At 31.9% G+C, this 19,254-nt stretch overlaps 2 protein-coding genes across 2 annotated transcripts in view; one reads left to right on the top strand and one right to left on the bottom strand.

Moving 5' to 3' along the window:
* The first annotated feature begins 537 nt into the window (after positions 1-537).
* S (EGF receptor activation regulator Star) lies at positions 538-12,931 on the top strand. The gene is made up of 6 exons (XM_088227450.1): positions 538-857; positions 2,495-2,663; positions 3,046-3,272; positions 3,999-4,205; positions 5,650-5,850; positions 6,855-12,931. Exons 1-6 carry the CDS (start codon positions 774-776, stop codon positions 6,996-6,998), a joined length of 1,032 nt encoding a protein of 343 aa, XP_088083576.1. The 5' UTR covers positions 538-773; the 3' UTR covers positions 6,999-12,931.
* The window catches only part of lqfR (clathrin interactor lqfR), a 38,793-nt gene continuing 31,292 nt past the window's right edge, over positions 11,754-19,254 (bottom strand). The window contains exon 11 of the mRNA XM_088227449.1: positions 11,754-18,592. Coding sequence (XP_088083575.1) covers positions 18,045-18,592 — 548 coding nt within the window. The 3' untranslated portion in view covers positions 11,754-18,044. The remainder of the gene's footprint in view (positions 18,593-19,254) is intronic.

The following is a 19,254-nucleotide window of genomic DNA, read 5'->3' as shown; positions in this document are numbered from 1 at the left end:
ACAAAAAAAACATTTCAATGACCATTTGTGCAAAGGTCATGTTATTTTTTTGTTGTGATTAAGAATATATTATGAAGATGGTGACTTCCAAATACTATATAAATTGCATAACAATGCGTCTAAATTCAAAATGGAATGTATCGCAATCGGAGAAGCTGTCAGGTACGTATGCTTTAAGCTTACAATAAACGTAGCAAGTTTCTTATCTTGTTTGATTCCCTGAGTACCCTACAAAATATCAAATCTCCTCCATTCTCTCGAGAAGAGCTTTGCCTGGAATTTCGATTTCTTCTTTTGTTACATGGACTCTGAAGATTACAGTTAAGATTTATTTACCACACTTGTATACGTATATCTAAATCATGAAGAAATAACACTAACAACAGTGTTATCAGTTTCCGATGATGGTATTGTAGATCGTAGGCAGCGGATTTGCATCAGTCATTGTCATTATTTGAAAAAAAGTTTTTTTTGTGGTAGAAATACTAAAATTATTTTCTCCTTGTAACATTCTCAGGAAACCATAGAAGCAAGAAAAATCGTGAAAAATTTATCGTTCGGTGTTTGTTGTGTTGTGTTTTCCAGTGTTTTCTGTTGAAGTTAAAATATAAAGTTTACTACTTTTTCTCAGTTATAATTTAGTATTTCTTAAAAGTTATATTGTTCTTCACAAACGCAATTTCCAAAAGTCGCGTTTAGTCTCAAGCGAAGCGTATTTTGAAGAGTGACAGCTGCTGCTGTTTTTTTTCTACAGTGCCATCCTTTTTCTTCGTATGGAATTTTTCTTCGTATTTATCCGCGCTCTTCGCGCTTTATTCTTCAAACTCAAACAATGCAATGACACCGGAAATAAAAAGGTGATAATGGTCTTCTCAGTATTTGTACAATGCATATTTAACGCGGCTGAGACAACATTGATATTCATGTCGCTTTTGAATAATTTACCAGACCAGAGAAATCGCGAGATGAAATAAGAATGATCAATAGGAGTCATTTTACTTTGCTTCATTCATGTATACATTTATTTACGTATGCATTTTTTTCATATATTTTATTTATTCATATAAAGATACATATTACAAAAAAAATCCTTTCCTTAACTCTATGAGGCTAAGAGCCCTGTATTGAGTTGGGATACTGTCCAGGACTCTGCCATGTGCGAATGTCAGCTTGAGGAGGAAGATCTAAATCATGTTTTTTTCGGATGCCCCATTAATGATTGTTATTCTGAGTTCCTATCCGACCTCTCGGATAGCAACATCCCGTTCCCTATTCATATTCTTACTCTCCCGTCCCCACCCAATAATCGTGTATTTAAAATTATATGTAAATTTCTAATTATAAATGGTGTTTAACCTTTAAATATGTTATATAATTATATGTATATATATTTTTTAAAACTAACTCACTAATTTTTATTTATTATATTACTAACACATGTGTAAATATGTAAAAAAAATAAGAAAAACTCGACGCTGGCCAGAACATCCGAGTTGAGAGGTGAAAAGGCCATTAAAAAACGAAGAAGATGAGTTGGGATACAACATAATAGAAAGTGGAAGCATGCCTATTATTAAAGAATAATATAAATAAAAATTATTATATACACGTAAATTTTAATAAACATCGGGACAACACGCTTAACAGTACCAAATATAAATCTAAACAATGTCTCGTAGCAGTCTCCTGCAATGGTCTCTTCCTTTAGACAAATCAAAACTTTTACACTTCTCCTGAAAATGGCTTTAGTTTTGGAGAACTTAATATGTTTATTCAGGACAAGGACAGGAGAAAATTATAAATACATGGACATATTGAATCCTACAATTTTATACAAAAAATAAAAATAAAGATTAACAAAATAAAAATTAATAAATAAAAAAAATTATCACTATACTATGAAGAGAGTCTAACATTAGTGGGTAGATTATTTCACAATCGAGCGGCTACTACTGTAAAAGAGGAGGCAAGAAAATTAGAGCGATGACAGGGTATTAAAAGAGTTCTCTCGTTACTAGAACGAAGAGATAGTCCGTGTTGTGATAGAGGTTGGAAGAGCTCTCTCAGATAAACAGGCGGAAGTGGTATTATTAAAAATATTGTGAAGAAGTGATAGAATGTGAATGTTTCTTCTATGTCTGATACTGAGCCAGTGTAGTTGCGTGCAATATTCGGTTATGTGGTCGAATTTGCGAAGATTAAAGATATATCGTATGCAAACATTCTGCAATCGTTCCAACTAAGTAAGCTCTGGATTAATGTTTGGTTAACATTAATTGGCAAAAAATTCTGTAATCTTAAATACATATACATATACATATTAAAATACATTCATCAAACTGCTCTGCTTATGCATATTCTCTTAATAAGAAGAATATTGTCATGTATATTATTTCTTACCCTTGTTATATACTTATGTCTCTGAGCAGGGAGATGACGATGTCCATCTCTAAATCTGTCTAACGGAATAATCGAAGCCTTATTGAAATTTTAGGCTATCACAGCCGGCCCTGAGGCAGAAGCGCCAGCCGTTACAGTTCCCAATGTGACGGTGACTTCGGAGGCCCCGGCAGTATCATGCAAGAGACTTCTTCCGGCTTCCCTGTTCCTCATGACCTTCTTCTCCGTGATGATAGTCCTCATAGTATACATGGACACTACCGGTAAGAAAATATTCAAGAAGCAAATAGTTCTTTCTGTCCTTTTTATTATTAAATTGATACTAATAACATTGCTTGAAAAATTTCTAATTCAAATTCATTTATAGTTCCACCAAGAAATGTCAGTAGAAAAACTCAATATATATTAAATTCATATATTTTACCAATATAACATATTTATAAAATATTTAAGCCGTTATATTAGGACAACATATCAAACCAGGAACCCTTGAGCGAGGGTTTGATACCATTTTTTAATCTATAGGAGGCAATATGTTCTTTGAGTCTTGTTTTTTTTATTCTTATGTATCTTACGGGAATGGAACGCAGAACCCTACATGCGCGAGGCAGGCCATTGTGACATTAACACAGTGATTATTTGCAGCGATGCGTCACCAGCAGTTCCGGCTGAAGATGTCCCGCGAGTACGAGCTGTCGGGAGTGGCGCAGGACGCAGCGCCTCTGGTCGAGTACATCAAGCGCTGGCAGCTGCAGTCTTGCGCGTCGCCTTTCCCGCCGCACGCGACTCGCTCTGCGCACGCACCTGTCTCACCCTCGGAAGTGCCGCCCACGCCCACAGAAACCCTACTCGCGCAGCTGCTCAACTATAAGGTAAGAGGAATCAATTTTTTGAAAATTTATTTAATTGTATCCGGGTCATTGTTTCACAATATCCAGGTAATGCATTCAATATTTTGGGACCCGAAAACCTTAAATTTCTTCGAGGGCAATTAGTTATCATAGTACACTTATATGTTGATAAATTTGTGTAAAACACTTTCATTTTCGGTTTCGAGGTTACTACCTCATCATTAAACGATGAGGTAGTAACCTCGAAACCGGTCGAAGTGTAACTCAAAATTAAAGTGGTTTATACAAATTTATAAATATATACAAAAGTGTAAAATGTCATACCACAAAGTGAAAAATGTTTTTGATAACAATAATAATATAGTATTCATAGTAATCATTGACATTGCATAACTTCTCAATTTATCTATCTATCCTCAGCATTACAACATCTTCATCCTGTTCTGTCTGGGTGCCGCCTTGTTTTGCCGCCCCAGAGCTTGATAGTCTGCCACGACATTATCCGACTAACGCAGTCTCGATATGCCGATACTTCTTCGCCCTTCTAGGTCGTTAAATAACACTATTTTTTGGGGCTACAGATCCCCCATGCGGTGCAAACGCCCTATTCAATGTAATCTGTTAATTTTAATGATTTTGACTATGTTGACGTCCTAGTATAGATCATTGAGCTCTGTACCATCCTTAATGGGTCCGAAGATTCTAACTTCTACATAGTACAATCAACATCTTGTGTGTTTGGTTTAGCGTAATGGCGTGTTCGTGGAGGCGGGGGCGTATGGCGCCCACGGAGGCGGCGGCTCGCGCACGGAGTGGCTGGAAGGAGCGCTGGGCTGGCACGGGCTGCTGCTGACGCCCGACGCGCGCGACTACTTCCGCCTGCGCGCGCGCCGCACCCAGGCACTCACGCAGGCCATGCACGCCTGCCTGAGCACCTCGACTCACCCCAAGGAGGTGAGAAAACCCTTATGAGATTCACTATTTCTTTACTATCATTATCCGCACTGGTTTCATGAAAATTAGATGATCTACATCTGACACTTGCCAGGTAAAAGGTAGGCACGCGATTGATCCGGTTTGAATCCACAAATTTGTGAATTTTTGTTGCAATTGCGTTATGAAAACCGGTGAACTCCAATACGAAAAAGAATACAAGAACTCACCTTATTGTTCGAACTTCTTACGAGAAGGCTCTATGGCATGCTGGGTTGAACGGGCACAACTTGAATAGTCGCATGTGATGACAATGAGTAACATAATACTTAATAGACAATTACGCGGTGCAAGATTAGCGCTATAATTTTTTTAAGTTTTTTAATTTTGAAATTAATCCGCATTTGACGTCACAAGTTCTCTTCAATGAGTTCTGCTGATTGGTAGGTTGGCTTCCCGTAAACTAGAAATCTATCAATTGGTTGATTCGGAAGAACTAGTGACATCGTTCAAAGTAGTTAGTTTTTATTAAAATCAATTTTATATATTTTTCTCATATGTACATTTTCAAGAAACTTCACCGTACAAACTTATGCTCTAATTTTTACCGTGCATAAGAAAACATTTTTTATATCCAATTTCCCGTAGGACTGAACTTCCTCATTGAACGAGTTTTTACATTTATTTATTCGTTCAAAATTACACTCGTTCAAATATTAATGAACTTATTAAGGCTTTTTAGGCTGTACTCATGTCAAGCCATAATAATTAATAATAAAAATACGTAGTAAAATTAATTAGATTAAATTATAAAGACATGAATAACAATCTAGAAAAACAAGGTATAATAATAAATAATAAAATTCCAAAGAATACAATGCCAAAAAGATAATCAGATATAAATATTAAAATATAAATTATACAAATTTAGATTCATACATAATCAAATATACAAAATAATGGTATCATCAAAATCAACAAAATAATAGTAAAATATAGTAGTATTAAAAAATAAAACTAAATAATAGTATCATTGAAATCCATAGAAAAAGTATATATAAAAACATAATTAAAATGATAATTGAGATATGTTTTCTAGAAACTCACTCTATATTCTATACTATAGTAAGAAATAGGAGTATTAAATAATAGTACGTATTAAATTAAATAATCCAAAAATACATAATGAAAAAACATAAAAATATCAAGATACATAAAAAGCAAATAAAAGTAAAAGTATGGAAGGAAAGCGGATTTGTAAATTTTTGCTGATTGCTAATCTCGAACATTAAAAAAATTGACAACCTCGTCCCTATCGATGTGCATATGATGCACATCAATAGGGAAATCGGTCTGGAAAATAAAACGCATCCTGTACTTGTTTTCTTTAACCTGTCAAACGAAACTTTCTGGATATACCTCATAATAAATTGAATGAAAATAAATATTTGAATAATACTCGCAGATAACGTACCAAGAGAGCTACATAGCACAGGAGGTGCGCGTTCTGGCATTGGGACGTCCGCTCGAGAAGTTCAGCGCTCGCGTCAAGTGCTTCCCGCTGTACTCTGTTCTGCTGGCGGCCGGAGCTCGCAACGTGGACTTCCTGTCCCTGGCTTGCGGGGGCTGCGAGCTGCCCGTACTGGCTTCCCTCCCCCACCAGCAGGTAAGCGACTGGAGGGCATAGCGCAGTTTAGCACTTCGTATTGAGGACACAGACAGAGAGGAGTCATGAAGAGGCTTAAGCTAGGGTTTCCTAGGACAGCGGTGCCCGTATTTTAACGGCCGTAGTGAACGGTGATGCAGTGGACAGCCGTCGTAAAGGTGATTAGAGAGTGGTTTCCTAGGAAAACGGTGTCAAATGGTGTTGATAACACCGTTTTCCTAGAAAACCACACTCTAGTCACCTTTACGACGGCTGTCCACTGCATCACCGTTCACTACGGCCGTTAAAATACGGGCACCGCTGTCCTAGGAAACCCTAGCTTTACAGTGATATTACGCAGATGATGATGATAATAATGATACCGATGATTATAATGTCACTACACATCAAAAAAATAAGGGATTTAAAAAGGGAAAAATTGAATATTTATAGGGAATGGCTTTAATTAACCATAATTTAATTCAAAGATGATAATATTTCAAATCTAACTGCTGAAAACATGAAAAAACCATTGGGTATCGCTAACGACTCGGGCGAAACGTGCACCGCGCCAACTTCCTGAGAGCTACTAATACTATGTAGCTGTATAGTAATATTTGTAATTTATCCCAGATTTCCGATAAAATGATTTTTTTGTGCCTAATAAGTTATTATTTAATAACAAATTATTTCAGCCGATATGTAAATGTGTAATGGAGGAATACTGAAAATCTAAACCCAATATTTATTATATTTATAAAGATATTATAGTTATTAGACGCAATGTGTACTAGCTACACATCACCGGGGAGGGAGAGTTAAATAAAATAATTTAAGGGCCCTATCACAATGGTGATTTACAGCACAAAACACCCAGGTTAAGAACACAATTAGTTTTTGTGATCTTACTGGGAATCGAACCTGGAACCCCCTAGCCATTGCACTACGGGACATCCAGACTGGACATTTTCTCATTACGATGACTTGCGTACTGGATTTTTAAATAACTAAGGATTTAATTTCAGGTTCACATTTCGATTGTGGAGATTGTCAACAAGCAAACTCCGGAACTAGACGCTCTCATGAAAGCCAAGGGCTACAACCTGGCTGCAAATACTCCGACCAGTGTCATCTACACCTTCCACGATTTTCCCACACTCAAGATCTAACCAGAATACTCATTTTCTTACTAGTTATGAGACTCCTAACTAATTTATGTTAAAGGTTAAATTCTTTTGCTCGCGAAAGATATTATTGTATTACCATTTTGTATACTTTCTTCAGAAGTTAAATTTCGCATTTTAATGTAATACTGGTTCATTATTACTGGTTTTTGTATTTATCTACTTTTAATCTATAATATAATTTTGTGATGTAATGTTTTGAACAAAATCTGATCATTTTCGGTAGTTTGTTATTTTACGGCTTATTAACATTAATTTAATGAACAATCTAATATTATTCAATTATTAATTTATAACAATTAGTTAATTAAAATATTTTATTTTACTATTCATATTTTTTCACATTTTTAAAAAATTCTTTATATTTATGTATTATAATAATTATTGACTTTCCATTTTCTAATAGTAGTAGTATTTTTTGTATGTATTTATTTTTATAAAATGCGTTATTAGCTTTTAACCATCACATTACTGAAAATTTGTAAAATGATTTATCATTATCATCATTCCATCTCTACACCCAATGATACATAGGGCACTGTATCAGTACACCAACCCCAGTGTATTAAGGTGAGATGGTCAGTCTTACGCTTCAGATGACAATCCAGGGACTGTGGAATGTTGTGTAAAAAAACCTTTAAAATACGTTTTATGTCAACCACGTCAGGAATCAAACATCAGACCTCTTTCACAGATTGGACATGTCTAGTATTTCATAGTAAATCTCTCGTATTTAATGTGAAATGTGTACACAATAAGGGCCTGAATCCCATGTCACCATGATTACACCCGCGGACAAAGAGTCAAAGCCAAGTTATTACAAGTTTCTGAATTATATGTTGGTTGAATGCTTTTAAATATGAAATTAGATCATTATATTAATAACTATGTAATGCATACATTTTTTTACGCAATGCTCCTATCCACCAGGATTTTATTTTTAAATGTATCAATTCATCTCATTATCTGTTACCAATAATTTGTTTTGGGTTGAATTTTTTTATCATCTCTAAACAATTCAATATTAAAATGGCATCCTTTGCAATTGACAATTGTAAGACTTAATAAAATAATAATTTTCCGAATAATTCACCTATTATTATTATTATTATTATTTAACACAGTTGCTCTTTTTGAGTAGTCTGTAATATTAATTTATTATGTTATTAAGATTATTGTGGGACTGAATTGTGAAATGTTTCGTTGTATCGAGTATTGTTTATCAAATTTAGAAAAATTGACTGAAAATAATTTTGTCCATTATAAGTAAACTGTATTTAAAAATCTCAATTGTGTATGTTTAAAGTTTTAAAAAAAATGTAATTTTAAATCGTTGATTTACTTTTGTAGAATAATTAATTCCATTAAAACATAATTTTATTTTATTTCTGTAAAAATAATTGTTAAATTCATAAAAACAATAACCTGTTAAAAGATTTTTTTCATAATTTTTAAATGTTAAAATTTATACCATTTTAAAAACCATGTTGAAGTGGTGTTATTTAGAGCTAATAATGTCACACGTGGCAACAATTAATGTCATGTGATAGGTTTTAACCTTTCAATGCCCAATTTAATTCTAACTAAAAAAATATTTTCATCTATGTTTTTTATGCAAATTTCAGTTTTAATTTCATATTTTAGTTTTTGTCGACAATATGGTACTACAGCAGGCATTAAAAGGTTAAAAAAATCAAGAACATAAGGAAAACAAGAAATAACGATTGATATGAATATATTTTATATAATAATGAAAGTTGCGGAAACAATTATAACTTCAAATCTTTAAAAATAAAATAAAGAAATCACCCTTGAATTTTAGTTAAATTACACTTTTGACAATATGTGCAACTGACTTTTTGTTTCAAATTTGATCAAAAAAATTTACCCTGGTGATTTTTAAAATAAATTATAATGGCTAGTTTGTATACAATATAATAAACTAGTCACTGAGTGATAAACATGTTTGAAATCACTTTTATACACCGATTATTGGTATGTAGCAGATCGTCTACATTGGGCATTGTAGGGTTAACCCTTTATGGGACGGGACACCTTGAACAAAGTGGTACATAAATATACCACCAGAATTGAGGCATGTATTTTCTAACATTTCATATTATAATAAGTCTTATGTCACAAGAGTATCGTAATAACGTACTGGTGGATCAGTCTTCCACTCAGCTTTTTCAAATGCAATAGGTTTATTATCTTAAAAAAGAATATGCTTTATTAGATAAGTCAACAGACCAATCGGCATAACTGACCGAGAAGAAGCAGAAGAGAACTTGAGATGTCACACGCGGAGTAATTTCAGAAATACAAAATGTAAAAAATCATAGCGCTGATAATGGGATACATAAAATTTAAAAAAAGATTATTTTGGCTTAGTTAAATAGTCTATTAACAAATAAAAAAAACTGCAAATTTTGAAATATTTGACTAAGATTAAAATGCAAGTATTTTTGACCAAAAAAAATAAATTAAATGCAATCTAAAAACAATGCCAATTCCTCATTGTCGGAAATGGTATCACTAACTCGCCTTTAAACCAAGTTAAAACTTAAAACAAATGAAAATGAACTGAATAAGGCCTTTGATTATTATTGGAACATAGTGCCTTGGAAATAACTAAATATGATATGTATAAATAAATTAAGCTATTCAATTGTTTAATCTTCTCTGCTTTTTACATTTTATCACACAACATTTACATATATTTGAAAATTGTTTCGTAAACTCGCTGAATACCTCATTTACTATTGATAAATATGTAGTTTTAGATCAATTAAGTTATCTTTAAGATAAATTATACTTATTTTTTTATATTATATCTTGATCATAGATTTCTTTTGCTTTATAATTAAACGGCATTAAAATATTGACTGCGTAACATTGTCTCCGAAGCCTTTCGTATTTTCTACGAAAAAATATCTTTAGTTTTTCAGTTTTGTTTAGTTTTTTGCAAATGTCCAAAACACACGAGGCCTTTTATAAAGTCACTTCTAATATGATGATCATTATACTATCTTTCCAATTGATTGTGCATAGGGCACTGCATTGTAAACCAATTGCGGTGTATCTTGATATTTTATTATGTACACAAGCTTAAATCAGCTTTTAGATAAGAAATATTTATTTTATTGTATTTCTTCAAACTAAGCTCAAATTTAATTATAAACTGTTTATTTTTATAGACTTGTTAATGTTGATATAATTGAGGGTTGGTACAAAAATTTGCGGGATGAAGGGGAAGGGGTAAATAGAAAGATGGTAATATTTTTCCTTTTTGATATATTCTCCTTTAACACACACACATTTTTAATATTTGGGAGATACATTGTAAAGATCAGTCTTAGCAACATTGCTCTTGTACACGGGCGGATTGTCTTGGAAAAACAAAGACACCTTTGGTTAATTTTTCTCACGTTTACTCCTTCACATGTTCTTTTCACGGCTCCAGTAGATTAGTGTAGTATGATCCGGTTATAGTGATGCCATTTTCTTTGTAGTCAATCAACAGGATACCCTCAAAATGATACACTGTGTTTTATTATGTTTAGTGAAGAATTTTATGACTGTTCAAAATTCAATTTTATCGGTATTTCTTCCAGATTGTGACTCCCTTTGTTCAGGTGTAACTTGGAAAATTACTCGTTTATGTCAATATTTAGTATGGGACTAGTGATGAGTAACACTATTTACTCATGTATATTAGTACCCCCCATCCCCCTGGCAATCCTTCCATTCTGCTAATCTTTGTACCACCGCTTGTAAGAAGTAAGTATTATAAAAGTCATTCTCAATTGAATATTAAATTATTTTTTTTGCATTAAATTAATTTTTGAGAACCTTATGAAAATTAATGATAAAAGAATTTACTCTGTTTTCTGTGAAATGTTTTGTTAATCGACAACTTATTAATTAAAGTATCTAGAATCTACTCAAAATAATTTTGTACCGTATTGCAATACATTATGCAATATAAAAAAAAAAGTGGAAATTTGTTGAGGGTGCTCTTGTTATTACGGCTTTCCCCTTTTTTGATAGGCTATTTATGTGAAACCATAGAAAAAAATTATGAAAGAAAAAAAATTATTAGTTTATAAAAATAAAATTACTCAGAAAAGCTTATCTATGGATAATGTCTCTGGGTTGATGTAAAAAAATATGTAAACGTCCTTATGAATTAAAAACATGACATTTTTAACAAGACAGACTTGATCAACTGTTGATCCGTTCCTAAAATTATTTTAATTATCTTGATTGCTTTATTAAAAGTGTCGAGTTATGGAATTTATGAATTAAATTTTTATAATATATTGTATTGTATTTTATTTCCCACTGTGTAGTGTATCAAACTCCCTTATTCACCAAATGTTTTTGATTTTTTAAAACGCAGATTAAGTTCACTGATGAAGCATATATGATATGATTTATTTTTGCACCACAACAGGCCCAAGGCCAAGGAGGCCCAATTACAGTGGTGAATTACATCACAGAATATCCAGGCTTGAGAAAAATCACATTGTAATTTATGTATTCTCACCGGGAATCGAACCTTCCGTGCGTGAGTCAAGCGCCTTGACCACTACAATACGGAGGCCGCCAATATCATATCATGATGAATACTGATCAAGGTGGTCTGGCCATATAATTAGAATATGCTGGCCAAATGTCGCACCACAATGTGAAATACAAAAATGGGACATCAGAGAAGGGATTGTAAATAAAACAAACTTTTATATTAATATCTGTCTTGTTTGAATGACCTAAAACAATTTCATATTCCATTTAACAAAGTAACATGTATATAATTAATAAGGATCACATCAAAATTCTTAAAAGTATCAAATTGACGCTGCAGAAATACTTCAACAACAACATTATTGAATTAAGATTATTGTTCAACATACAAAATATTTAAATAAATTAAATCGGAGCGGAAGATAAATGAACAAGTTACATTCTTATTGTGTGCATATAAATTATTTGCTAAAGAAGAAAATGGAATGCATTGAAACATTTATTTCGATAGGAATGCATTTTATTCCGTTAAAAAACATATTTTAGCACCTATATATTTTGTCTATCTATTGTCAAACTGTCCTAAACGCCAGAGACAATTTTACAAGAGAGTGCTTTTTTAGATTGTACATAATAATATTTTTTATTTCGACTCTTTCCATTCCACGGGGCCAATCATGGTGTATGAATCGGATTACGGTCTGAGGTTCAAATCCCACTCTATCTCGACTCTATTTAAATTATTTATGACTTTCAGGAAATGGTCTGAAAATTGAAATATTTTGGTAAATATTAAGAACTTAAATATTTCATGGATTTATATAACGTTGGCTAATCTAATTCAATTTAGTAGGTTTAGACTGAGATAAAAAACAAAATATGAACTGCTGGTTTTTTGTTGAAAAAATATTTGGGGTTTTTTGCACATTCAATGTCAAATAGTCTAGGATTAATATAGTTAAGATATTTGTTCACAGAATGTGAATTAACATGTATTATACAACAGAATGACTCCAATAAAAATAGCGTTTGGGAGAGTTTGATGAAGATTTAAAAGGCCCACTACAAAGTATTATAATATCATCAGAATAAAAAGATAATATTGATTGCGTTAGAATTAATGATAGTCTATAGTGTAATATTTTCCGTGATAAAGCAGTTTGATTGTATATGTGTGTCTACTCAGCGTCAATATTCTACGATACATATTATTTATGTACAATAAGTACAAGATTAAAATCAAAATGGAAAATAAAATATATTCAAAATATTCTGCAACAACTATTTATTACAATGTTACCCAATAATGTATTATATATTATATATATGGTTCCCAGCACCTTGTGAGCATTAGTTTAGTATTATTATGTAATAAGTTACGATAGATAACCTCTGTAATATTTTAATATATAAATATTATATTCCTATTTGTGTAAGTCATTTTCGAAGACATTTAAATCAAAGGTATAATGTATTTTGCAAATTAAAAAGTGACATAGGTTCCATTTCACACTAAAATGAGATGTATGTAAGTCAATTTTGTAGTTACACCGAGTATTTGATGTTAACAGCGCCAGATCTAGCCCCACGTCACTTACTGAAAAAGGACAGAAAAGAATAAGAGCATATTATTCTCCCTTCCCTTGTGAGCAAGTGTCCGATTTTTTTGTGCCAAGTGAACCTATGATAGATCCAGCTCTGGATGTTAATAACCAAGATTTATAATAAGATACTAAGGATAAATATTTGACAAATAATTTGTGTTTTTTTTATAATAACGCCACCAAAAATTATGACACAAAAAAACTCTTACATGATTATTTATTTATTGATTTACATACATGTAGTTTTTTACACATTATTTGAGACATAAGTCCCAACTCCATGGGACTAATTATAGCATAGGTCATTTCAAAAACATTCCTTAATGCTCTTCTAATAAAGTTGAGATTTTGCAGATTCAGATTCTAGTAGGAGGCATTTATTTTCTCATTATTTCCAAACCTGTAATTTGGGTGGCGGGTGTATTTCTAAATAAATAAAATAAGACAATCAAAACATAGAAACAACTCATTTGATATTTAATTTACTCAACGTAGCCTTTTAAAAGTTGCTGAATCTGCTTCAGACATTAGACAGACATCATAAAGTCGGAATTTTCCGCAGCTACAATTGTATTAGTTCGGGTTTGTATACACTCATGAACATAAACAAGTATTTAGAAGTTCAGAAGAACACGTATCTTTTTTTGTTATTCGTTTAAATGCCAGGCACAGATTTTGGAATGCTTTTGGAAAAGAAAAATACTATCAATAGGGATAAGTTTTGTCAGAGGATATCGAGTGGCATTAAAAGTGGAATGGTCTTTCTATTAATTTTAGGTACTGTGTTAAATTGGCGGTAAAATATTCTAGAATTGCAAATGTTCATGTTAAACTTTTTCACGTGCGAGATATCTCACTTGTGGCGAGAATTTTCAAACGGAATGAAAATTTTGTAGCACTCTGTACTAAACTTTATTCTAACCAGCTATATTGTTTTATGTTACGAGTTTTCTAAAAAAATATTGGTTTGGAAAGGAGCCAAATATTTTTCATAGTTCTGGCAGTATTACTGTCAGAAATTATCTGTGGTCTTTGTTGCTGGCAACATCGAGTGGTCCCTACTGAGAGAGTTTGTCTGTTGTACTATAGATATAATCAATATACTCAATACTGTATTCTGCTTCACCCTTTGGAAAAATAACATACGGGTTCCCGCCTTTGACAAGCTAGACAACTGTGTAAAAGGCACCACTGTAGAAAGCCAGAACGAAATAATTCTAGTACAGAGTTTATCTGATCTGAACCCCCTAAATATCACATTGAAACTTGTCAAATACTTTATTTTTACACAAAATCCCTTTGATTCAAACATCCTTGATAATTTTACAGTTTGCCATAGTAGATTTGGTTTGAACCCAGTCACCTAAAAGGTAAATTAAGTTAGATTTATATTTGGAACACTCGGGTAAGTAAAGAAAAATAAATAAATTATTTACGGAAATATAAGCAATCAAGGAACCAAGTCCTAGACTTATAACTGTGACCGATAATGTGGAAATATTTTGCCCTCTTAATAATATTTCATTGCGTTCGGAATTTGGAGTTTTTAGTTGAAATTAAGATGGATTATGATGGCAAAATGAAAATAAAGAGAATGTGTACAGAGTAAAAAAAAAAAAACATTTGTAACCACCCGCCATGTAATTATTCTAAATTGAAATTGATCCTATAAAACATACAGGAGAATTGTAATATTTCAAACTATCAAATGTCATTTTCTCAAAGCAATGCAAAGATGACTTGTTTCAAACCAATTTTACTCTGAGGAGTTGAGAAAAGTTTTGCCCTTTCAATATCTTACGGTGATACGGAAATAATGATAATATTAAACTAAATTTAAATAATAATTTATTTACACCTACATCGTTACGTGCGATGATAAAAGTTTGCATAGAACAGAAATAGCGGATACCATTTTCTAAGTACTGAAATGGCCGATACTGTGCCTTGTAATGAAGGTATCACTCTTGAGATGTGTAAAGATATGTTGTTCAGTTATGATTTTGTATTTGGTCTAAAGATAATTTCTTAATTCACTACGATACTAGATTAAGTAGAAATGCAACATTGGCCCTACAAAATTATACGAAAGAAAATCACTAAGTTGTGTTAGCGAAATATTTAAGTCTTTACAAAATCCCCAACTGAATAATTAATTATAATTAACAAATGATGAGATATATTTACCATTGCAATACAATTCATATTCACCTCATACTGCATAAAATTCAACATATAAACTTAATGATTTTAAAGTTCCCTGTACAGCCATATAACACGGATCAAACCAACTTAAACATGCGTAAAAGTCTGGCGCAGAAAAATTATTATATTTACTAATCTAAAACTCATACTTCTTTTTTTAATTACCTGTCTTACGCCCGTATTCAGAAAGTGTTTCATTATTTTTACTACCCAGTGTCAGCTCGAGTATAAAATGCAGCATGAAATTTTAAAAATCTAAATCCTTCACTGCTTTGTAAAATCAAGGACTTTTCGATTTTTTAAAAGCAATATTTGCCACATGGAATAAACTGATTTTGCAATTGGTGAATGTTAATTATAGTGTTTTGTATAAACTGTAAACAATATTTAGATTGCTCTTGTTAATTTCCGGCAATTTCATTTGCAACAATATAGAATTGTCTGTAAATTAGATGCTTATTTCTAAATATTGATGTTTTATGAAGGCTGAAAAAAAAAAAGGTGAGTGAATTTTTATAGCAGCAACTGCTAAAAGTAATAATTTCAATAGCCTGAACCATTGAGATAATCAGTGTCAAGTTTGAACAAGTTGTGACTTGTCAGTCGGCTTCCAGAGCTGGAAGAGTGAGGTCGTGTTTACCGTGTCTGTCGTGCATCATGGATTTCAAACAACACATTAACTTTAGGTTGCAAAGAAGCTCATGAAATATTAAAATCGGTGTATGGCGATAATGCGGTCACTCTGAAGACTGTTTTTTGAGAATTCAAGAAATCGGAATTAATTTTTAGTTAAACTGCAAAATTATTTTAAAGGTTAAAAACTAATGTAATTCAATGGATTAAAACTATTAATTTTTATTATTACCCATGGAAAAATAAGTCTATATCAAATAAATAAATACATAATATGTTAATTATTGCATTTTAAATGGTTAATAATATAATTATCTTTAAAATTAATTTCATTCATAACTTTCATTTGTACATTCATTTCTGAATAGTATGTTTCATCAAAATAAAGATGTTAAAAAAATAATTCAATACGTCATTTCATTAAAATCCTTTTAAAAATCTACAGCTGTTTTTTCATCACAAACCAAACATAATTTTGTGATTATTGCAAAAAATATGGCTGTTAAAACAATGTCAGTTTTCTTCATAATGATTTTGGTATTGTATTATTTCTAATATGAAAGTATATATTTTTTCTAATGGTAGTCGATTGAAATCTAGCAATCGATCAATTCAAATTATTACGTACAGCGTAACTTTAATGTGCTTAAGACACAAAAGTGTTTATCTAATCACTTTATTTTTTTAATTACGAGTAATGTATTCTACAAACACATTCAACCAAAGACACTTTAGGTTACAAAATGATCACCCTGAATTATTTACACAACTTCTCTGCATATTTCCATAGATACAAATAACTTATGTTATTCAAATGTAGAATCTGTCAAAAAAGAGTAGCAAATAGTAAAAATTGCAGTTTTTTTCTTTTTTTTGTGACAACTGCCGTTATAAGATTATAAAAGATTTGAATGCTGACATCAAATCGTAAGTAGTTTATTTTGTAATTGGCAACTCCAAGGTCTCGACATTCATAAGTAATAAAATTATAAAATTGATTCATTGTCTTTCTTTGTTGTTGTCATTTTGAAGTGCGTATCAATTACTACTTTCTTCTCTTTTTTGACATATTATTTGTACAATTATTCCATACATTAATTTTGTTTTTAAACAACTTTTTAAATTACAGAGAAACATGGCATAATAGATAGTAAAAAAGTGCTTATGGCAGCTATATTATATAATATAGTGTATTCAGTAACTTTAAGACGGAGAGTCGATTGCCAATAATAATATTGAAGGTATCTAAATAATAAATTAATATAAAAATTGTTTGATATTTCTTCCGATAAGAACATTGATGAGATATGGAAAGTTTATATGAAGTTGTAGTTTAAAAAATTGGCTACATTTGAAAAAAAAAATATTGGCTTATGTATGTTTGATATTGTAAGATTTTTAAAAATTACAATATTATTAGACAGCAGCTCCGTTAAGTTATTGGCATTGCATAATATATTTTCTATTATAAATTATGTAAATTATTAATATTGAAAAACATGTAAATCAACAAAAATGATTTTCTTATCATTTAATAAAGTTGGCCTTCAGTTTAAAAATATATCGTATTTTATTTTGCCACTCACCTGGGAATGTTCTCAAATAAAACCACAACATTTTGAAGAGTAAAACTGACAAACGTAACTCCTTTAAGTCATTCTATAATTATTTTATATGTTACAAACGTACTACTGTTATAAATGTACTACTTTTATATATATTATTGATTTAATATATCCAATTTTTCTGAAAATATTCCGATTCACCATTCCCTATAGCTTTTCATGTATCATCAGTCAGAAATCTTAATTTGTCATTAAGATCAATTTTAAAATGTACAAACTCGATATTATAATTAGTTATTGACACTATAGAAAATATATTATTATTTACTAGGCGTACGCTTCCGCACCGAGTCTAGAAACATTTTTTCTAAACAGTATGTCACTTTAGAGATGGTGAAGATTATTGCCTGCTTACGTGAGGTGTTTTATTAAAGTCTTTTACGAGTTCAGAACTCAATTGTGTGACAGATTTAATCTATCCACAGTATGGGTTTGTATCATTTAAACTGCGCCTGGAAAAATGGTTGCTGGTTCGATTGCACTTGTGGACCTCCGAATTGGTTGAATCCGCCCATTATGTTGGCGTTTGGGTTTCCAACTGGCGAAAGTAAACTTCCATTGTTGTTATTGCTAAAAACGGACGCACCGTTCATGTTGAAACCAGTCGGTTGTTGAGGGAAACCCTTCGCCTGCGTTTGGTTAAAACCCATGTTGTTTGGAACAAATCCCTGGGGATTTGCAAACAGTGGCTGTCTTATATTCGGGTTTATCGGTGTTGGACTCGTAACTTGCGAGTTGTTATGAACTGGACTCGACGGGACGCTTTTTAATTGGTTCATAGAAGGCGGCGGCCCGGATTTTGGACTCTTCGTACCGAATAAATCATCCAAGTTTATGTTGACTTTGCTGCTATCCGTTGCCCAGGTGGCACCTACTGCCACTTTGCCGGAATTTTGTCCAACCGAAGACACGTTTTGGTTGATTTGGTTGTCTCTAGTTGGATTGATGGAGATCGGTTGGAGCGTGAGGCCTCCTCCGAGCATATCTGGAAAATAAATCAATGTTTATCTGCTGTGTTGAGTGACAAAATCATAATTAAGATAACTGATTTTAATAATTATTACACTAAAAAATATTGTTGATCAAAATATATGGCGTAAGGTACAGAATACTAAAAAAACAAACTATCACGCCGTTTCTCCGTAAGGGTAGACAGAGGTTAGAATGCCATATCACTGTCTTTGTATACAGATATCGCTTGCTCTACATTCATATATCTTCTCATGCATGCACGCGCGCCGATTATTCTAATTTTTGACATGTCCATCTCCAAGTATTTGCCAGAATTGGTTATGTCATGTCTTATTCAATTATCATCGATTTCGGCATCCTTAAACATTCACATTGTAAATCTTTTTAACCATTCTATCGCTGTCCATTTGCTCTACAAGTCCAAACCTTAACAATACATAGATCTCAACATGTGTACACCTATCGTATTGCAATACCCACACATTTATTTATTTCTTTAGTTTGTTTATATTACATGGTAGTATAAAGACTAATATTTACACAATCTATACCTATATCAAACTTCTAAATAACCAATGTGACCCTTTAGTAAACAATGATAGGTCTTATTAAGCACATAAAATGTATGAAATTTTGGAAAGAATATCTAGAAACATCAATACAAGTAATAAGCAC

Source organism: Micrasema longulum, unplaced genomic scaffold, assembly GCF_059751315.1.
Source record: "Micrasema longulum isolate JH-2025_06_02 unplaced genomic scaffold, ASM5975131v1 h1tg000504l, whole genome shotgun sequence".
Taxonomy (NCBI): Eukaryota; Metazoa; Arthropoda; class Insecta; order Trichoptera; family Brachycentridae; genus Micrasema; species Micrasema longulum.
This window is presented reverse-complemented; position numbering and strand designations above follow the sequence as displayed.